We start from the raw sequence: 24049 nt of genomic DNA on the forward strand, positions 1-24049 counted from the left end.
TGGGGATAGATGATTGTTACTATGAAATGAATGCAGAAATACCAAATTAAACAATTATTATTTCTCAAAGTAAGGTTTTTTATACAGACATCTGACATCACGAGCTCTAATCTCACAGTTTTGGACATAATACAGAATTGTGCCGTCTTTCGGCGATCACGTAGGAATTATAATAATCTTAGCTCGCCTATGGAGCGAAAGATAAAAAGTGTTCATAGTAAAGACATATCGGTAATTGCAATTGGTGATAGTAATGGCACTATTAAACAAATTCCTACAGGAATACAATTTCAGTTCATTTGAAGAAAAATGGAATAAAATAGGAGTCTGATAGCGTAAGGTGCTGTCGGAAAGGCGCACGACTAAAGAGAGAGAGAGAAAGAAAAGACGAACGCGCATTCTTAAATAGGACAAATTACAGATACGCCGCTCTCATTCTCCTGGTCGTAAATAATCGTTGACTTGCAGCGCAGTTAATTGTCACAAAGATTAAATTATATCTTTAACTTTTGACATTTCGATAAGAAAGTAAAATAGTATGTTATTACGTCTCGGACAGGGCACAATATAACATGTTGCAGAATCTTTTTTTGTGATGTAATGTACTGATGAGATTAATGATATGATTCCGTGAGTGATGTTTTGTGTGATATTTAATGAAAGATGTAAATGATTTAGGGCAGGTGTTGATTTTCAGGTAATTATGTGGAGTAGTAGGATTCAGTATTAACAGTTGTACTTTGTTTTATGTAATTCTGTATGGAATTTATTGAGCCAATTTATTGTAAATTAGTTTTTAAGGGTTGTCCAATGAGACTGGAGAATTTGGTAACATTACCGTGTTAGCATATAACTGGACAGTTAAATAAGTTACTGATCATGTGTGAATGATAAGACAGTGAGTTAATGTCATAGATTTACATTGCAGTCAGTGAACCTTGTAGTTTAAATTGCCCTTGTTTTAAGAAAACTATACTGTTCACAAGTATCAGTGGGGAAATGTGTAAGGAACAGTCAAATGAGGCAGATGAAACAAAAGTAAGTAAACTGTTTATTATTGGAAAAGTAATTGCTGCTTTCACGGAAAAGTGTTTTCGGTTGCCTACAGAACCATGATTGTACCCAGGTGTGCATCTCTTCTACCGAGACAAATATACGGCTACAAATGTCTTTCATCAAGGCTCCAAAAATATGAAAAGCTCATGAAGAGATCAGGACTGTATGGAGGATGTGTAAGGGCTTTCCAGCAAACCTTCTGCCGCATAGTTGAAACAAACTTGGCAACATGTTGCAGCCAGTTCACCATCTATTTTTGGATGAACATGTTGATGATGAACACATCCACTCACATGGGCGGTCTCCACTGCTGAGGATTGTTTTTCATTGCAAGAATCACGGCAGGTCTGTGGACTTACTGCCATATCCTGCCCTGCGCTGAAGAGCTGTGCCCAGATGTACATGTGTGGCTGTGGACTCCGTGTACGAACATTTCTGCACAGCTATTCATGTCAAACAGGCTACTAGGCTACTTACTGGCTGCCTGTTGCACCAACACCATGGCACCTGCTACTGGCAGCACATGCCAAGATGGGGGATCGGAATGTGGCTACCGCTGGGGATTGCAATGAGTGTTGTAGTTTTTTTTTTTTTTTTCAAATAAAATGTATGACTAAAAATGATATTTCTTTGAGGAACTGTCCTTCAGCATCCTGGCAACAACCCAACACAGCAATTCAACCATGCCACCATACATGTCATCCAACCATTGCCTCTGCATAAAGAACAATGTACATGATACAATTTATTGGTGACACAGCAGTGGTCTCTCAAAGTGAATATAAATTGAGTCAGGTACTTAATGCATTGAAATGTGTGCCAGCTGAAGAGTATTATATGCTTATAATCAAAACGAAAATTAAAACACTGACATGCTCCCCAGGGGGTGAATTCTGACATCTCAGAAGTAAAATACAGTACTTTCAAATTTTGGCAGTAGCCCCTATAAAATTATAATGTTCACCATATTGACAGACACTTAAGTTACTCTATGTATTTTATCTGCTCTTGTTTAAAAACTCAACAGAAATCTGGCATTACATACTGATCAAATTAACTGTTTTAAATTTTTATTGAAAATCAGAATATTTTATTTGCTGTTTTTTGTTGTTTCAACAGGATAAAACAGTAATTGCTGAGCACATATCAGCAGGCTTGAAACGATATTTCCCTGACTATGCTCAAACTGTTATGGAGGAACCTCTTCTATTTGGGGACTACCGAAATGCCATAAGTGAAGATGAGCAGAGGGTTTATGAAGACCTGCTTGACTATGAAGCTATATATCGAATATTTAAAGAGGTTAGTTTTCATAATTTTGTTCTGTGTGTTAGTGTATCTCTTTTCTCTCCTCCCCTCCTCATCATCTCAATCTCCTTTTCTTATTTGTGTGACCAACCTTTTTTTTTTAGTTGTCCTCACAACTAGTGACGTTATGTTTCTACCAGTCACGCAGGTGCAATTTTCTTCAATCACCACTGTTCTTGATATCATTTACAGCTGTGAAAAATACTTGTGCATCCGCAGGAATGTATGTTTGAGTGTTTGTGTATTGTGTGTATGGATGTGTGTACTTTTACTAGAAAAACAGAAAGAGTTTGAAAGCTAGAGGGATTGCTGTTTTCTGTTACATGTTTTTACACTATGCATATCAGTCCCTATAGGTGAGTGGTTGCCTTTACCATTTTTTATGTTGTTTCATCCTTGGAATTACCATTATAGTTATGCTGAGACACGATAGGCACAACAAAGAGATTCACACAATTATAGCTTTTGGCCATTAAGGCCTTTGTCAGCAGTAGACACACACACACACACACACACACACACACACACACACACACACACACACGCAAACACAACTTGCACACACGGCTGCAGTCTCAGAGACCTGAAACCACACTGTGAGCAGCAGCACCAGTGCATGATAGGAGTGGCGAATGGGTGGGGGTAAGGAGGAGGCTGGGGAGGGGAGGGGGAGGGATAGTATGGTGGGAGTGGTAGGAGAGAGGCAGGAGAGAAGGTGCAGTGGGGGGAGGGGGTAAGTAGCGGAAAGGAGAGAAATAAAAAGAAATTAAAAGACTGGGTGTGGTGGTGAAAAGTCCATAAAACCAACCACCCGGGATGCCCCATTGTGGGCGGTTACTGTGCCCCCACAGAGAGTATCCCTGCTCTCATAGACCAACACCTTCAACCTATTACCCGGAACCTATCCTCCTATATAAAAGATACCAGCTATTTCCTTGACTGACTCTCCACAGTTCCTGTCCCTTTACCACACAGTGCCCTGCTCGTCACTATTGATGCCACCTCCCTGTACAATAATATTCGTAATGCTCATGGCCTTACTGCTATTGAACACTACCTTTCCAGACACCCTATTGATTCCAAACCAACAATTTCCCTCCTAGTCTCCATGACCAACTATATCTTCACCCACAATTACTTCTCCTTTGAAGGCATTACCTACAAACAAATCTGCGGTACGGCTATGGGCACCCGCATGGCACCATCCTATGCTAACCTATTCAAGGGCCATCTAGAGGAATCCTTCCTAAAAACCCAGAATCATAAACCGCTCACCTGGTTCAGATTCATTGATGGTATCTTTGCTATCTGGATTGAAGATGAGGACATCTTATTCACATTCATTCAGAACGTCAACAACTTCTCCCCCATTTGCTTTACCTAGCCCTACTCAACCCAACAAGCCACCTTCCTAGATGTTGAGCTCCACCTTAGAGATGGCTACATCAGTACCTCCGTCCATAACAAACCTACTAACCACCAGCAACACCTCCACTTCGACAGCTGCCACCCATCTCATACCAAGAAGTCCCTTCCATACAGCTAACCCATGGTTGTTGCCTCTGCAGTGACGAGCAGTCCCTCTCAAAATATACTGAGGGTCTCACTGAAGCCTTCACTGACCATAATTATCCTCCCATCCTTGTACAAAAACAAATCTCCCAGGCCTTATCTTTCCAGTCTCCCACCATCTCCCAAAGTCCCACAGACCGGCCACAGAGGAGCATTCCCGTTGTAACTCTGTACCATCTGGAACTGGAGCAACTGAATTACATTCTCCACCAGGGTTTTGATTACCTCTCATCGTGCCCTGAAATGAGAAATGTCCCACCCACTATCCTTCCCACCCCTCCTGCCGTGGTATTCTGCCATCCACTGAACCTACACAATATACTCGTCCATCCTTACACAACCCCTACTCCCAATCCCGTACTGCAAGGCTCATACCCCTTTAATAGAGCTAGATGCAAGACCTGTCCTACCACCACCTACTCCATCCGGTCACTAACATCACCTATCCCATCAAAGGCAGGGCTACCTGTGAAATCAGTTATGTGATTTACAAGCAAAGCTGCAACCACTGTGCTGCATTCTATGTTGGCATGACAACCAACAAGCTGTCTATCCACATGAATGGCCACCAACAAACTATGGCCAAAAAATAAGTGAACCACCCTGTCGCTGAACATGCTGCCAAACATGATATCCCTCATCTCAATGACTGCTTCACAGCCTGTGCCATATGGATCCTTCCCACCAACACCAGCTTTTCTGAATTGCGCAGGTGGGAACTTTCCCTGCCATACATCCTACGTTCCTGTAACCCTCCCGGCCTCAACCTTCATTAGTCACTGTCCTCACCCATCCAGCGCCCTCCCTGTTCCCATTCCAGCACTACACAGCCATCATTTCACCACCACACCCAGTCTTTTAATTTCTTTCCTTTCCGCTACTTACCCCCTCCCACCTCCACACCTTCTCTCGTGCCCTCCGTCTAAACTGCAACACTTCACTGTCCGCCACTCCCACAATACTATCCCTCCCCCTCCCCGCCCCAGCCTCCTCCTCACCCTCACCCACTCACCACTCCCATCATGCACTGGTGCTGCTGCTCGCAGTGTAGTTTCAGTTCTCTGAGGCTGCAGATGTGTGTGCAAGTTGTGTTTACATGAGTGTGTGTGTGCATGTGTGTATGTGTGTCTACTGCTGACAAAGGCTTTAATGGCCGAAAGCTATAATTGTGTGAATCTTTTTGTTGTGACTATCGCGACTCAGCATCTCCGCTATATGGTGAGTAGCGACTTTCCTTCTCTGGTATTGTTACATTCCATCCTGGATTTGCCATTGTTTCATTATAGTTATGCTGTATTTTAATTTTAAAAGGTTTCTATTGCCCACAATATTTATGTAACATCTCTCTCTGTCCCCACAAACATGAGTGTACAGTGGCTTATACACATTCCACATGACTAGTATTTGTCATTGTAGTTACTCTTTGATGTTACTGATATAGATGATTCCATGCTTCTCTTGGTAGTTAACTGTTGAGCCTTGCATGCATGCAATACCAGTCACATGGAACGTTTATACACCACTGTACACTCAGGTATGTGCAGACAGAATAAGATGCTACAAATATATGGGTATTCTGTAATGATTGTCATCTTAATATTATTTTACAAGAAGTTTATTTGTAAACATTTTTGAATATTATTGTTGCTATAGAATCAAACAATGGAAATCCAGGATGGAATGTAACAATATTGTGAAAAGGAAAGTTGCTACTTATCGTATAGCAGAGATGCTGAGACGTAGATAGGCACATCAAAAAGACTGTCACAAATATTGCTTTCAACCAGTAAGGCCTTTGTCAGATTTAGACGAAAAACACACACGTACACACTCACACATACACAAAACACACACACACACACACACACACACACACACACACACACACACACACACACACACACACACGACTGCAGTCTCAGGCAACTGAAGCCACGTGTGTGAGTGAGTTGCATTTACGTGAGTGTGTGTGTGTGTGAGTTTGTCATCTACTGTTGCAACAGAATCTGCAGATACTGGGAATCTATGTGTACATATTATGATAATAGCTCATGGAAAAGTAGCTGCATGGATTTATATGTATTTTTGGACATAAGGACATAAGGAATTGTATTTTCTTGTGTTTAGGAACAGATTATCTATTCAGTAATATGTTGCAAGCTGCTGAATAGTTAAGTGGCTTAAAACAAAATAAGTAAATATTACTTGTAACTTAATTCTGATGAAGGATACAATGCAATACCACTACAATGATATGTTTATTATTTAGACTTATCCATTGTTCTTATGATTAATAATTTGGTTTCATTTAATTTAGACTTAGCTATAAATCTTATATTTTTTAACAGATTCTTGATGAATACAATGAACGCCTCAGCCGCATGGAACTGGTGCTGTTTGATGATGCACTTGAACACCTTACCCGTGTCCATAGGGTGCTACGCATGCATAAGGGGCATGTTATGCTTGTTGGAGTGGGTGGAAGTGGAAAACAAAGTATTGTAAGACTGGCAGCTTTCACTGCAGGTGAAAAAAAAAAAAAAAGAGTAAAATCTTTGTAAAAATCACTGCTTTTCTCTTTATATCATTCAGTAACAATCTACTTCAAAATGACGTGATTAACTGACAATAAATAAAATCTGATTTTTGTATTTTGCCACAGAATAGTTTAAGAAGCTTTCACAAATACTATCATAAGTTGCAGCAGCTGGTTCCTTAACTCTGATTCCTTTGCTGCAGTTGGGATGATTGTTAAAATTTGCTCCACTGCAGATGAAATAAGATCATGATCATGGTGAGGGCACTAAACAGCAAGGTCATCAGTGTCCTAGATGAAATGAGACATGGTTCTCAGGCTTGCAGGACTTTGTACATGCACTCTAATCACAGATGTAAACTGATTTTTGGCCATTTTCACCCTGTATTAACACTTTTGACAAATGGGTAGCTAAGATGTCATCCAGTTGGCTGATACCGTCCTTTTACACAGTACACGGGTTTTCTGAATTTTGTGTAGCAGTTTCTAATGTGCAGATGCTAAATTAGTTAACTGCATTTGAAAGAGGGTTCTTTTTTCTAATTTTTAATATCAAAATGAATCTGAGGTGTTTTCACAACAAAAAGGTTTTTTCACATTAATTTTTTCCTAAATGGAGGTAGGATTATATTATGTTGGTACTAAAGGTAAAACTGTTTGAAAATGCAGTTTTTTGTCAATTTGTTACATTTGGATTAGTACAGAAAAATTTTGAAGCACTTTGCAAAACAAAGTCCTCCATCACTTTCTTCAGAATATTGTTTGGTATCTTTCCTCACCACTTTGCCAGATCTTGTATTTCTTAGCCCTCCACAAACCTTACATTTCCTGTGATGCTGTTTTGATATTTCTGTAACTAGAATCAATATAGGAAAATGTCTTCTGCTGAGACCGTTTACAGGTGAACTACTTTCAGTCAAAGTTGATACAACCAGGCCTCTTTTGTTCACCAATGGCTTTCCAAATTCAGTGATGAATTCAACAAAATGTTTGCTACTTACCCTTGGGTTTTTAAACAAAATATGCAAATTTACAGGCATCATCATGAAGATGTGAAAAAAAAGCTTTCTTCCGCCACCTGCTCTCGAAATACGTGGAGCCCAATAGCAGGTCCATTTGGTCTGTAGGAGCCTTTTTTTTAATTATAATTGAAAATACAGTCAAGACTCATCTCTGTCATTTGTAACTGTGTTCTGACAGTTACAGTGGATGCAGTCATTTTGTGTTTTGGTGTTAACTTTCTGTTGTACAATAGACAATATGTCCACTTACATAAAAACCATGAGGAAAGAAATAACTTTTCATCTCTGCTTTCAAAATTAGAAGTTTGTTCATCAAGCATTGAATCACAATTAAAAGTTCTAATCTCCCGATCACCTAAGGTAATCTTGAAAATATATACAAAATATATAGCTTACAACAATCAAGGCTGTATGTACAGCTTGTGGCATTGTGAGGCATGGAGCACCTTGTGAGTTGCGTAGCATGGTAGCAGGGTGAACATGAACTTCATGAAGCAAGTGACACACCATGTTGTCTGTATTCCTTTCCTGCCAATATGAGTGACAGGTGCTGCCATGTGTGTTATTTGTGGTAGTGGAAGGGTGATTGAGTGCTTTTATACAGACAAAAGATGTAAGAAAAAGAATGAAATAAATTTAAAAAGCTGAGAAACAGCTGACATAGGTCCTAGATCACTCATATTTTTGGAGTATAATCCATGTGATATAGGAGCTATGTCACTCATCTCCAAAGCAGTGAAGTTTAACTTTTCACATATATATCAGTTTTGACAAACCACAAACAACAAACCAGTACTGCATCCTGCTCAACACCAACATGTTTTACACTAACTCTTAACACCAAATTGCACTAAACAGCACTGCCATGGGCCCGGGCACCCTGATATGTGCATCTGATAACAGTGATAATTCCTTATATCTTAATATTATTAACGTGATTAATAAACAGATTCACAGTTAACTTTTACAAATCTGTGAGACTCTAGATAAATTGTTCTGTTCATAAAAAATTATTGACATGTATCACATGAAGAAAATTTTGGCAAATACACTTTACAGTACATAATTACTTAAAATTTCCATCTGAAACATTAACTTAGAAAAGTTCTAATTTATATTGAAATTACAGGAACTGATTTTGTAGAATATTCTATGAAAGTGGTTTTATATAATAATGATAATACAATAACCAGTAAATTGCTTTAATATTCCTGAGGTCCATTGTAAACTCATATTCTAGTGGAATGAAGAATGCATGTCAACAGTAATTTGAAACTTCCTGGCAGATTATTTGTACAGAGATTTTGGCAAAGAAGATCAGGTTATTGTAGTAGATGGAACAAGGAATAGTCTGCCTAAGGACAGAAATAACAGTATGAGAGGAAGTGCCTTGTAGTCCAGGTGATGGTGCAGCTACCAGCTGTGGCAGTCAGCAATGACTTTGTGAATTCCAGTATGTGAGCTATGTCAGTAATGATTCAGAGATGAACGACAGCTGCTGGAAGTAATGTAGTAAGCACTGGTCAATGTCTTTCATGAGGAAAAGTTCTGGTCACACTTGAGGACATCCAGAACACTGCCATCACCACATCACTTGGGCTCTAAGAGCATACCTTGATGACCTTCAGTCTCCATGGTGCTGTGAAAATGTGGCAGCATTTCTTGGATGGCATTTTGTGAGGCTTGTCCTAATCATTTTTTCTACAGTGCGTGAAGACCACTGCAAGCACCTTCATGGTATTTTTTTAAATTTCTCCAGGCTGCTGGCATCATCATCAACACAGGAAATTGCATTCTCAGTTCCAGCGAGGTGGTATTCCTGAGTCATGCCATCTGTGACGCTGGTTCATGCCTCCTACCCAACAAGGTGCAAGCTATCCTCAGATTCCCGCACCCAGAGAAATTCAAGAACCTCGGCCACTTCCTTGGCAACTTCTTCCAGTGCCATCTGAGGAATGCTGCTGCTATGCAGGAGCCATTCACTGCTGCCCTTCATTGTGCCAAAATGAAGGGCAACAAGCTGGTGCCTTGGACACTGCGAATGGAAGACATGAAGTGTGACTTGGTGGACACTAGCCTGCTCATCCACCCTCACCCTGCTATCCCACTAGCCATTGTGGTTGATACCGGTTAGGCATCCATCAGCACTGTCCTGCAGTAGAATTCCAGCAACAGCCTGCAGTCACTCACTTTCTTCTTCAGAAAGCTCTCTGCTGCTAAACAGCTCTGGAGCACATATAATAGAGTGCCTTGCACTCTATTGGCAGTCAAATACTTTTGACCTTTGGTGGAGGTCTGTCACTTCATGGTCCCCACAGACCACAAGCTTGTAATGTTTGCCCTCCTGAAAAACTTGGTCAGTGCTCACCTCATGGATTCCGGCACCTGTCATTCATATCTGAATTACTACTGACATGCATCATGTCACTGGAATTGACAAAGTTGTTGCTGATTGCCACAGCCACACCTGTGCTGTCATCTTGTCCCTGGATTACAAGGCATGTAGCACCACCCAGGAACATGACTTGGAACTCACCTACTACCACAGATGCACCACAAGCTTTCAGACTCCCTCTCCAACCTGCAGATGAGATTTGAAATCTTAGCAATCAATTGCTGATACATTTTCAACTAAGTCAAAGAGTTTTAAACACTCCTAAAAAACAGTAGCTGTCACATAACACAAGGTACATAAACTTGGCTTAAACCATAATTTTACAGCAGTGCAGAATAATACAGTACATGTGACACTGTTTTTCAAATAAATTAAACAGACATTGTCCTTAATTTTTCTAACACATAGCCTATTTGTGTTACATATATTCCACAGTTAAGTTGATGCATTGTTATTAATGTAACCAATACAAGTTTCACATCTGAAAATTGGCTGTGGACTGACTGTCCTGGGACCAAAAATCAGTCCTTTATGTATCCTTATAATAATAGGCACTGAAACTATACATTGTTTGATGTTTAAGTTTCAGACATTACAATTAAATTATAACTCATTCAGTTAACTGAATACATAGAAAATTTCTTTCTTTGTAACAGTTCCTTCTACCACAACAGTTAAACTGAATTATTTGTTTAAATAATGAAATTAACAGATATAATTATACAAACAATACTTTTCACAAACCTGGCAGTTATTTTGGAATTAATTAAGAGCTGGCTTTACTAATATGTTTTTGAATAGAGCCAAATAAATACTTTAAGAGTCCTAATAGTTCTATTTCCATATGTTTTTAATTGGTACATAATTTATATTTGTTTATAAGTCAACAATAAAATTTAAGTCATGAAACAATTATTTATTTCACCCTATTACAAAAGTATTAACTAGGAATGGTCAAAATGAATCAGGAAATTAATTACATACACAAAACTAAGCACAAAATTAGACCTGGTGCTATATTATGACTATACTCATTTTAAGTCCTATGTCATTTCGATGATGTACTACAAGGACGCTAATAAATTGAATTGAATTGAATTGAATGTTACTGGTAATTAGGCAAAAATGAAAATAAAATGAATTTAAGATTTAAGGAGACTGATGGCAAAACAAGAGAGGAAGTAAAGAGATCCCAGCTTGCTTTGTCGCATAATCCCCTTAGTGCTTTGACCAGATAGATATTGCAAATAGCTAACTGGGCAATTCAGTGACTGCGAGTGACCCCAGAAAGTGAGTTTAACATTGTGCACACAAAAGAATATTACATAAGAAATCTCCGTATCAAAAACAACAGTACACATGTTTTTCAGATTTCTACTGATTTGAACTGGCCATATGAAAATCCCCATACAAAATATTTACATATAGTGTATTGTACAATGGCACAAAATATCCACGAATTATATTTTTGATAAAAATAGGCATCTTAATCATAAGTGATGTCCTTTTTGGATAAACATGGATTAAATTGTAAGATACATGTCACTTTATGCAAGTCCTGTCTTGCTTCAAAGAATAAATGATCAAGGGTTGCAAAAAGTTAAATTGCACTGCACCTTGCAGTTCATTTTCAGGTAGAAAATTTCACTTTTTCAATATTTAGTATTTTGCACAAGCACTTCCACTCTTTTAATGAGCTCTAACCCATTTTTCTCACCAATTCATCCACACTTTCAACAGATTCAAGTGGCAGTTAATAAGGAAGTACACTGCTGTCAGTTCCCTTGAGATGGTTCTCTTCTGCCACAGTACATGAAAAAATTAGACAAAATACCATACTGTAGTATGATCACTTTTATTTCTAACTAAGTATAAGGAAAAAATGTTTCACACTAATGGCAAATAATAGTCATTACTCCATAAATAAATACATTACACAGTTCTCATAACATCACAATAATTAGTGCTAAAACTGACTATAGATTGAGAGGTGGAGACTTGTAAAAAATTTAGTTTCAAGTGCAAATTTCACTACAAAACATTACTCTAGGTCATAACTCTGTCTCAAATTGGTTAAACTTGAAAGATTTGGGTTTCCTTTCCATTTGCAAAATCACAAAAATGCCAGGTTCTGGTTTGAGATTCACACCATTTATGGACTTGTATCACCTTAATGTCCAAAATATGTACATTACCTCTAGAAAAAACTCAAGATGTGGAGTAGCATTGATTTACTAATCATTACATTATGAAAAAAGAATAGAAACAGCATCATGTAACTTAATTACTATTCAGATCAAAATTAAGAGGATGGAAGTTGTACCATATTATTGCCCTACTTCTCCACTCAATTCTGAGTACTACTCTCATTCAACCAGAAAATTAAATCCTCACAAAATTATAAAAGGTTACTGGAGTATTATATGACTTGTAACTCATTAAAATATTGCTCTTTCTGTTAAGCACTCATTCCCAGCTGCAGTGCCATGAATTGCACAATATACACAGTACCCAACGTTACCTAGTTCAAAAACAGATCATCAATTGTATGTAATTTTTTTTTCATTATTCAATCATGCCTGTCAGCTTCATTATTGTACTTACATTTCTTGTCTCATTAGCTAGTGGATTGCATTCTCAAAAAATATCCCTACTGCAGAGTCAGGCTCCCTAACCATTAAGACTCCAACATTATTCATTATTTTATTATTTCATTACTGCGCTACTACCAAATAAATACATACCAACTCCGCTTATCGAATACAAAACTGATTCTACTGAAAAACACTGCACAGTAACAGATCCTGACTTTAAGGAAAACTTAACTCACATTACTGATCAGACAAAATGATCATTTAGAAAAACTATTTTTTCATTGTATTCCATCAAATTGCTTGAGATTCTAGCCTGAAGGGCAGTATACATACAAATCCTGGTTATTCTTTCCAGACCCATTACTCCAGGCAATTACGTTTAAAGTTTTATTTCCATAATGTTAGAACAGGCTTTACCATGACACACTTCGATAGTTAGATAGTTATCTCCATATACTGATTGCACTGAACACAAACACTTCTATTACACCGCAATTAATATTAATTAATTAAAATTAATTAATATTAATTATATTAATATTTACTGCATATTGCCTCTGCTGCTGCACCAAATTATACTAATATCACACATGAGCTGATTACTTCAGATGTCAATTATAGTTTTCAGATAATCTGCACCTTCTCCTCCAGATATGCTGACACCTATCATTTTCTGTTTACCTTACCTCTTTGTTTGACAGAAATTCTTTAACCATGCCACCAATTTATTTTCATCATATTTCATAAAACCAGAATAAACACAGTATCTTATAGATTTTTATGAAATACCACTACTATTTTTTCATATTGCCTTTTCTTCCATCCTCTGATGATTCCATTACTTATCACTAACACAATATAATACATATAGATAACACTGGAGAAACCTTTTCTAAAATATTCCTATACTAAAGTATCCTGCTGTACAAAATCACATGGAAGTCGAAGATAGAGTGTTTCTGATTGACTTATAAACTACAGATAGGATAGAAAAAGAATCTAACTGCCTCAGAAAACATGAAAAATGAGACAGACAGCTGGGGTGAGCATTATCGCCACATAATTGAATCCAACACAGAATGTTAAACCCCCTTCTTGCTCACAGTTCTATACTTTCTAACATTTATCACACCTTTCTGGTCTCTGCTTAACCCTTCTCCACAAGTTGTTCAATTTTATTATCTCCTGTATCTTAGCTACTATTTTCATCGTCTCATAATGTCTATAACTCTCAACATGTTGGTCAGGAAAGCATAACTTCCAGTCCTGATCATTCAAAGTTTTCCTCCTAAACAACAACCCTTTATGTATACTATAGTACTGTTTCACCTTTGGCATGTTGTTGATTTGTAATATTGCTTAACCAACCTTAAATTTGGGTCCTCATTCTGCTCCCTTCTCATTTGCTTGCAAATTTTCCAAATAAGCTTCTCATCCTTCAGTCCCTGCAAATAAAACAACCTTACTTGTTCTTCACAGTCCTCACTACTGTCAGTATTCTTCGTCCCTGCTGGCATCCCAGATAATGCATCAGCCACAATATTGTCTTTTCCTGTTATATACCTTACCTCCAAATCAAATTGTTGCAAAGATGCCCACCTAGTTAATCTGGTTTGTTTCACCCTGTATTTCTGAAGGTCACTCAAAGCCTTATGATCAGTATACACTATTGTCTTATGTCCATGCAAATAGTACTCAAACTTTTGAAATTAAAATAATTGCCCAAGCCTCTAATTCTGAAATGTCATAGTTATTTTCATGTAGCTGTAATGTTCTACTAGCAAAAGCAATAGGTTTGTGTTCTACCCTGATCTCAGTAGGTACTAGTTGGAAAATTTACACTCCCAAACAACAAAACCTCGCATCAGTACTTGTACAGAATGGTTGTGAAAAATTTGGATGTCCTAACATCTTACTATTTACTGATTCTTTTTTCAAACTCTGAAACGATTCTTCACACTCCCCTGTCCAATTCCACACCACATTCTTTTTCAATAAATTATCAATGCCAGGATTGTTAAATGAATGATCTGATATGTCCTTTCTGTAGAAGCCGAACAAGCCAAACATAGTTTTAGATCCTTCTTGTTCTTGGGGGGGTGGGAAATCCGCAATAGCAGCAAGCTTTTCTGCATCAGGCTTTATACCTTCCTCATTTATCCTGTGACCCAAAAATGAGATTTTCTTCTTAACAAATTCAGATTGACTTAATTTTAGTTTCATACCTTCCTTATACCTAGCTCTCAGCAACACTTACCTTTATGTAAAATATCGTACATGGCCTAGATTCTGTGGCCAAACTGGTATTCCAGTAGCCACAAGTCACATCAAAAGAAGTCAAAAACTTATATCCATGGAACTTTTGCAAAATTTCATCTACATTAGCTGGCCTGTCACTCTTCCCTACTATAATTTCATTTAAGTTTCTGGCATCCAGGACCAACCTGACACCATCATTATTCTTCTTTACAACCATGTGCTGGTTGACATTTCAGTAATCCCCCATGAGACAATCTTTTGAATTTCTTTCCTCACAGCTTCCTTTCTGGGAAGTGGGATAATATAAAGCTTCTTAAAAATTGTTCATGATCCTTAAACTTTAATCTTCACTCAAAAACTTTTACCAAGCCTGGCCTGTCTGAAAATACCTTAAAGTTGCTCAGGCGAATACTTTTTAATTCCTCCCTTTGTGTATTTGTAATACTTTAAATATCCTCAACTCTCTTTATTATTTCCAACCTTGCTCCTCTTCTTCTTCAGTAACCTGTCCAGTGGTCAAAACTCTTAATGGCAAAGCTAATTCAATTTGCACACACTTGTCCATACCTTCTAAAAATGATACCTATTTCCATTGCACTTAAAACTAAACTCACCACTAAAAAAAATCAACATTTACACACCATTTGTACAAGAAATGAGTCCCAAAATGTTACATCAATGCTGAGATTCTGTATCACCAAGAAATTCACTCCAATAGCTGTCCTGCCAATGCCACAGTACCTGTCGTTTCACACTGATTGATAGCTTACCAGTAGCACCAATAATTTTTATTCCAAAGACATGCATCACTACTATACCCTCTGCATTCTTAATAGATTCAAAAAATACCTGTGAAATGCCATTCAGATCACTACCACTGTCCAGTAAACACTTAACATGTATATCCTGTGTACCTGCTGTTATAACAGGGTGTCACACTATCATTTTATTTACAATGTGATCTCCTTCATACAACAAATCCTCATTAATTCTTTCCCTCATCCTGCTTACCAAAACATAGCATGGTCTTCTTCCTCATTACCACTCTCATTAAACTCTAACTCTTCATTAGACCTACTATTATCCTCCTTTATTCTTTCTTTACTCAACACATTGCCATCATTTTTGATGACAAATTCAAATACCTTGTCCTCATCACTATTGGATTCATCATGGCTATCATCATTACAACTACTGACAGAATCAGACCCACTGTCACTTCTATTGTCCTCAAATACAGGGCTAATTAGTTATCCATGATTCTAGTATTAGACCACAAAGCAAAACACCTAAATTACTTATGTTCTCTTACAAACTCATCATCTATTTTGACATCCTGAGCATCAGCAACACACTCTGTTTCATCACTTAATTTTATTATTGTAACTTCCTCCTCTCTTTTTACAGGATAAACATTGGCACACACACCATCATTCAACATCCAACTAGTATTAGAATTTACACTCGTCTTACTACTATCATTTACATTAGTCTTACCAGTGATTGCAGCATATTTATATGCACACGACTATTCATCACTACCTGCTCTAGTGTGAGCCAAAACTGGAGCGTTATTTAGTTTAAATGGTTTGATACAGAACTACCATCTCCTCCATTTCTGTTCCTTAAAGTTCTCCTACTATTTCCAAGCCCATTCTGGCTATCCTCCACCCAATCATTCTCTGAATTTCTACTACAATTAGTTCTGTTCATTCTATCTACCTGAAACTCTCTCCCTGATTGATTATTATCATCAAAATTCCTCCTAGAATCTTCCACTGAGGGAGAGGGCTTTACCCTCTCCACTTTATCAACATAATTCAAAAAATCACAAATATTACCCTTAGGAGCAGGTACAAGCAATTCTCTAGCTTTCTGAGGCAACTTAGTTTCTAAACCTATAATTATTGATTCAATACCTAGCTCTTTGTCCAAATATTTCAGTTTGCTTACCCAAAACTGACAGAAACCTTCCACACTACGCTTCTAGAGTCAAATTTCTCTCCTCTCCAAAATTAGCTCAAAATTCTCTGCTGCTTTTCTTTGCACCAATATTAATCTAAAAATGTTTTCTTAAAGCTATGCCATGAAGTGTAACTATTAGCTACCTGACCTGCCTATCCATAAGCATCCCCTTTCCAAAATGACATTTCCTCTTTGTCATCCCATGTTTCTGGCAAATCATTAAATTTCCTAATGAGATCCAAAAGATGCACTTCCCCATATGGTTCAAGAGAATTAAATTTCTATCAACTAACAAATGAAAGACTGTTTGGGGCACTACAAACTCTATGCTTTAGATTTTGTACCTCTTCTCCATTTCAGCCAATTTTGAATCTACATTTTTATTTACTTTTACCAGTTTTTCCTCTACCACTACAACACTTGGTTTCTACCTCTGTTTCTAAATCATTTTTAATCTGATAGATTTGGTTCTGAAGTTTAATCCTATTTTCAGCACAAAATGTCCTTGCTGCTTTGACCTCATCTTTAAACTGTTTCTCGGAGGCCTCCACCCTCCGACTACAGTCATAACAAAGTTTATTTCTCTCTTCTGCACGTTTACTACTCATTAATGTTATTTTCACATTAGTATTCTGTACTACTTTCTTTATCTTTTCATCACAATCTTTCACTACCACCTCAACCTTCTTATTTAATTATGAAAGATTAGAGCTGACTACCTTAATTACCTTTTTAATTTCTTTCTTCAGTTCATCCTTTAAGCTGGCCATGTCTGTTTTATTGCTATCAGTTTTATCTCCACCATACTAATTTCTTTTTTCATACTACTAATGTCTTTTTTTCATACCATTTTCCACTCTACTAATCTCTTCTTTCATTCACAAACTACTCATAATTTACCTAAACATTGCTTCCAATTGTTCATCTGCCATAAACTTTAGCCTTTGCTGACTTTTGCTACTAGATTCTTCCTCCTTAGCCTTAATGATTTTGCCTGCTTCAGTGTTGTGACAGTGCCGTGGCATTTAACAGTGCCGCCACGACAGTATGCGCAAACGGCGATAGAGGCGCTCCGCAACTCGGCTGAGCGCGGGAGCGCCACCTAGCTACGAACGGCGCCGGCCGCATGTCACAACAACGGCAGTCAAATAAGAGATACTGAGTTGTTATCATGTAACCAGCTATTGTTTCTAAGTGAGTGTGCTTGAATATCCACGCAATTATTGGTGATTAAAGGTTATAACACTTTTTGGCGACGAGGTCAGATATTTTCACTGCATTTTGGATTTGTGTGTTTGTGACGGGGCAGACATGGAACAGCTTTTGCAAGTGCTCATTGAACAACAAACACAGCTGACGGCTGCTATTCAGGCATTGTCGACGTCGCTTACTCATCGTCTGTCTTCCTCTTCTCCGCCTCCATTCCCTCCTTACAATGAGGCCGCTGAAGACTGGGAGGATTATGAGAAGCGTTTGCAGCAACACTCTTTGGCTTTCGGCGTTGTCGACGCTCCTATGTGTAAGTTGTTATTTCTATCTTGGATTTCCCCACGGATCTATCAGCTGCTATCTCAGTTAGCCCCTCTGCGGAAACCTGCCTCTCTATCCTTCCAAGAAATGTGTGACTTATTGTCTAACTATTACCAAAAAAACACCCACATCATTGCCGCCTGTGTGGCGTTCTACCAGTGTCATAAACAGCCCAATCAATTTTACCGAGCTTGGGCGGCGGAACTACATGGTCTGAGTAGGAAATGTCAGTTTGTCATGGACACTCATCATGAGTCTTATGCTGATTCAATGGTTAAGGATGCTATTCTACGGCTTGCTCCTGATAAAGAAGTGCGGCAACGTGCCGTACAACTGCCAAACCCGTCGTTGTCGGAAGTTCTAAGCATCGCTCAATCCTTTGAAGTGTCTCACGCTGCTGGCATGCAAATAGACGCATGGTGTGATGTAGGCACTGTACAGTGAACTTTCGACATGGACAATTTGCCTGTTTCACAGGAGAACGAAGATGTGGCGGCAGTTCACTCGCATAAACAACGTCGCGTTGGGCCGCAACGCTCGCAGCGAAAACAGCGACCACAGAAGCAGGTGCGTTCCGCACTTCCTTCTTGCCCACATTGTTTTGTACAGCATGACAGGGCCACGTGTCCAAAACGTTGGGCCATGTGTAATTCATGTAGGAAAAAAGGCCACATTGCTTCTGTGTGTCGGTCCCCTAAAGTTCCTGTCGACGAGGACGAGGCATCGGACATGGATGTTAACTGTGTGCTTTCTCAAACAAATAAGTTGTTTGTTACTGTTCGCGTTCTGGATAAAGACATTCGCATGCAAGTGGACACTGGCTCTGCAGTAACTCTCATTAATTCTCGCACGTATTTGGAGTTGGGCTCCCCTCCCTTGTCTCCAGTTACGCGAAATCTGAGAACTTATAATAAACAGAAAATTCCTATCATTGGCCAGTTTGATGCTTCCACTGCGTACAAGTCTGTTGTTAGGCCCCTCACGTTTTATGTGGTGGATCATGCGGGCACTGAAAACCTGTTCGGTTACGATGCTTTCCTGTTGTTCGGGTTCTCCATTGATGATGATGTGCACCTCATATATGAGGCTATTCTGTATCAACAGCTGGATAGATTGTGTTCTGAATTTTCGTCTGTGTTCTCTGCTGGTCTGGGTCGTGCCAAGGATTTTGAAGCCCGCATTACTCCTAAACCTACAGCTCACTCTAAGTTTTTCTGGGCACGCCCTATTCCGGTGGCGTTGCGTGCACCTGTCAAGGCTGAGATAGACAGGTTAACAGCTTCAGGGATTCTCCTTCCTGTTACCTCCAGCGAATGGGCATTGCCAATCGGAGGCATACCATCAGTTGCTGTTGGATGCTTCTTCCAAGGAATTTCTCGTCATCAACAGTCCTTGTGGGTTGTATCAGTACCAGCGGTTACCATTTGGTGTCACTATCGTGCCTTCCATTTTTCAGTGGTTTTTGGAACAGCTCACGGCTTCCGTTCCCGCCTGCATAAACTATCTGGATGACATTGTTGTCACGGGAGCCTCCACTGAGGAGCACTTTTGCAATTTCCGTTCACTGTTTCCGGTTTTGCATTCGGCTGGGTTGAGGTGCAATCTGGACAAGTCACAGTTCTTCCAACCCTCCATTGTCTATCTTGGTTTCCACTTGTCCCGTGAGGGTATATGTCCTCTACGTCAGCACGTTGCGGCCATTAATGCTCTACCCCGGCCGTCTACGGTCAAAGAACTTCAGGCGTTTCTAGGCAAGATTGCTTATTATCACAAATTCATTCCATCCGCGGCGGCGGTAGCTCATCCTCTGCATCAGCTGTTACGCAGAAACGTCCCTTTCTGTTGGTCCGACGAGCGTGAGCAGGCTTTTGTCCGTCTGAAGGCTCATTTTCAGTCGGCGCCTTGTCTTGCCACATTCTGTCCGGGTCAGCACTTGGTTCTGGCGACTGACGCGTCACAGTATGGCCTAGGGGCTGTTCTCACCCATCGGTATGAGGATGGGTCGGAACAACCCATTGCCTATGCTTCCAAGACCCTCAACGATGTGCAACGGCGTTACTCTCAAATCAAAAAGGAGGCGCTCGCTATCATTTATGCTCTAAAAAAGTTCAGCGTTTTTTTGTATGGTTCTAAGTTTCACCTCATCACCGACCACAAGCCGCTGGTCTCTCTGTTCAGCCCATCGGCGTCGCTTCCGGATAAGGCAGTTCACCACCTGCAACATTGGGCCTTATACTTGTCTCGTTTTCACTATGAGATTCACTATTGCCCCACGGCCCAGCACGCCAACGCTGACACATTGTCGCGACTGCCGATGGGCCCCGACCCGGTTTTCGATCGTGATGAACTACTCTGTTTCCACATTGATGAGGAAGAACGTTGTGCGGTCGAGGGTTTTCCACTTACAGGTTCGCAGGTCGCGTCGGCTACTGTGTGGGACCTGGTCCTGCGTCAGGTGATCGGTTTTGTTCAACGGGGTTGGCCAGACAGGACCCAAAGCCGGGCATCGGATCCCCTTTGCAACTACCATGCCTTGCGCCTTCGTCTGTCTGTTTGTGATGGTGTTGTTCTTCTGGCCACGGATGCCGCATCTCCATGCATCATGGTGCCAGCCTCTCTTCACAAAGATGTTCTCAAACTGTTGCATGAAGGCCATTGGGGTATTTCTCGGACTAAGTCCCTGGCCCGCAGGCACGTTTATTGGCCCAGTATTGATTCGGACATTGCCAACATGGTTGCTGCATGTGGTCAGTGTGCTCAACAACTGTCTGCACCTCATACAATGCCCTCTCTGTGGCCTGATCTGGCGCAGCCATGGGAACGGGTGCACGCTGACTTTGCCGGCCCCTTCCTCAGTACTTATTGGCTACTGTTGACTGACGCCTTCTCGAAGTTTCCGTTTGTTGTTCGATGTCCATCACCCACCACTGCGGCGATGATGCTGGCTTTGTCCAAAATCTTTGCGCTAGAAGATCTTCCATCCACGATCGTCACGGACAATGGCCCTCAGTTCTCTTTGCAGGCCTCCCGTGATTTTTGTACTGGATAAGGGATTCATCATGTTACAGCACCGCCCTTCCATCCGCAATCGAATGAGGAGGTCAAGCGCCTTGTCCGCACTTTCAAAAGCCAGATGAAAAAATTCCTTAGTGATTTTTCCACAGATGACGCTCTGCTGCAATTTCTGAGTTCTTATCGCTTCACACCTCTGGGTGATCGCGGCCCTGCTGAACACTAGCATGGCCGCCAACCGCACACTCTACTGCACCTGCTTCACCCTGTCAGGCCTTGTGCTGTGTCCCCTAGTGTGGGAAAATATGCGGTGGGCGCCAACGTGTGGGCACGAGGGTATGGATCTCGCCCTAAATGGATTCCAGGGGTGGTCAAGGCTCTTCACGGCTGCAGGCTTTGTGAAATACGTATGGACGACGGCATGGTTATTCGCCATTACAACCAGATGCGCCCACAAGTGGTGGCCACGCCGGTGCCACCGCCCCTTCTTTCGCCTCCACCAGCCCGAGAAGCCAGTCCTGTCATTGCTGCCGATCTACTGTATGTGTTGATGCAGCCGACATCGCTACCGCTTCCGAGTATGCCGGAACCAGCCCCAGTCGCGACTCCGCCTTCTCCGGGACCCATCTCACTGGAGCACACCCCCAGGTCCACGACACCTATGGATGCTGCTCTGGAGTTTTCACCCATCATCTCGCCCAGGAGGCCCGTTCCTCGCATGAGCTTCCGTCCTGGACATTTTCGACCATACTCTCGTGTCTCTCCCGGGATCTTCTTGTGGCCTCACAAGAGGCCATGGATGTCTCTGCACTGTCCATGTCTCCAAGGAAGTGAGTGTTTTTTTTCAAGGGGGGAAAAGTGTTGTGACAGTGCCACGACATTTAACAGTGCTGCCATGACAGTACGTGCAAACGTCGATAGAGGCGCTCCGCAACTCAGCTGAGCGCGGGAGCACCACCTAGCTACAAACGGCGCCGGCCACCTGTCACAACGACGGCAGTCGAATAAGCGATACTGAGTTGTTATCATGTAACCAGCTATTGATTCTAAGTGAGTGTGCTTGAATATCCACGCAATTATTGGTGACACACACACACACACACACACACACACACACACACACACACACACACATATCCATCCACATGTGTGTGTGTGCGAGTGTATACCTATCCTTTTTTCCCCCTAAGGTAAATCTTTCCGGTTCCGGGATTGGACTGACTCCTTACCCTCTCCCTTAAAACCCACATCCTTTCGTCTTTCCCTCTCCTTCCCTCTTTCCTGATGAAGCAACCGTTGGTTGCAAAAGCTTGAATTTTGTGTGTGTGTTTGTGTTTGTTTGTGTGTCTATCAACATGCCAATGCTTTTGCTTGGTAAGTTACATCATCTTTGTTTTTAGACATTGTCCTTGATTTTTCTAACACATGGCCTATGTGTGTTACACATATTCCACAGTTAAGTTGATGAATTGTTGTTAATCTAACCAATACAAGTTTCACATCTGAAAATTGGCTGTGGACTGACTGTCTTGGGACCAAAAATCAGTCCTTTATGTTGTTGTTGTTGTTGTTGTGGTCTTCAGTCCTGAGACTGGTTTGATGCAGCTCTCCATGCTACTCTATCCTGTGCAAGCTTCTTCATCTCCCAGTACCTCCTTTATGTATCCTTATAATAATAGGCACTGAAACTATACATTGGTAAATGTTTAAGTTACAGAAATTACAATTAAATTATAACAAATTCAATTAACTGAATAGATAGAAAAAATTCTTCTTTGTAACAGTTACTTCTACCACAATGGTTAAACTAAATTATTTGTTTAAATAATGAAATTAACAGATAAAGTTATACAAACAATACTTTTGACAATCCTGGTAATTATTTTGGAACTAATTAAGAGCTGGCTTTGCTAATATGTTTTTGAATAGAGCCAAATAAATACTTTAAGAATCCTAGTAGTTCTTCTTCCATATGTTTTTAATTGGTACAGAATTTATATTTGTTTATAAGTCAACAATAGAATTTAAGTCATGGAACAATTATTTATTTCACCCTATTACAAAAGTATTAACTAGTAATGGTCAAAATGAATCAGGAAATTAATTACACACACAAAACTAAGCACAAAATGAGACCTGGTGCTATATTCCGTAAGACTGAGGACAAACCTTTCTCTTTTATGGAAATGCAGGTTATACTCATGCATGTTAATGGTAATTAGGCAAAAATGAAAATAAAATGAATTTAAGATTTAAGGAGGCTGATGGCAAAACAAGAGAGGAAGTAAAGAGATTCCAGCTTGCTTTGTCATAAGTTGTACCAACAACAATCACGAAAATAGAAAAAGAGCAGCTGAAACTAATAACAAGATATACGTGTTTAGTAAAATAGGTAATGAATTAGTAAAGTCATACCTCAAGAACGAACTTGAATTCATTATCTCTGAGTAAGAGAATGTAGAGAAATTGTGGCAACAGTGTACAAAAAAATTGAACGAGCAATGGATGTATATTGTGATAGAAACAGTCTGAAAAGCTTGTATGTTTGTTGCAGGGTAAGCTGTGCTGTGAAATAATTGTTATAAAATCAGCAGATTGTGCTGTTTTCAAGTTAATTAGCTTCGAAGTTAACCAGTCAGACTGCTGCATGTGCAGATTCCAGTGTCCGAAGAGAGAAGGTGTTGCCAAACGTGTTCTTCATTTGGTTTACTAAAACTGAACAAGAGTGTGAGACATAAACTGGACATGGGATGATAGGAATAATCAAATCTCAGCCAAAGGTTGAGAAGTCTTGTGTGCT

At 40.0% G+C, this 24049-nt stretch overlaps 1 protein-coding gene across 1 annotated transcript in view; it reads left to right on the plus strand.

Annotated features, from left to right (window-relative positions):
- Positions 1-24049, plus strand: part of LOC126088335 (dynein axonemal heavy chain 10) — a 1153099-nt gene that overhangs the window by 666183 nt on the left and 462867 nt on the right. The window contains exons 33-34 of the mRNA XM_049906469.1: positions 2176-2358; positions 6285-6462. Coding sequence (XP_049762426.1) covers positions 2176-2358; positions 6285-6462 — 361 coding nt within the window. The remainder of the gene's footprint in view (positions 1-2175; positions 2359-6284; positions 6463-24049) is intronic.

The sequence above is a fragment of the Schistocerca cancellata genome, chromosome 6 (assembly GCF_023864275.1).
Source record: "Schistocerca cancellata isolate TAMUIC-IGC-003103 chromosome 6, iqSchCanc2.1, whole genome shotgun sequence".
In the NCBI taxonomy this organism is placed as follows: domain Eukaryota; kingdom Metazoa; phylum Arthropoda; class Insecta; order Orthoptera; family Acrididae; genus Schistocerca; species Schistocerca cancellata.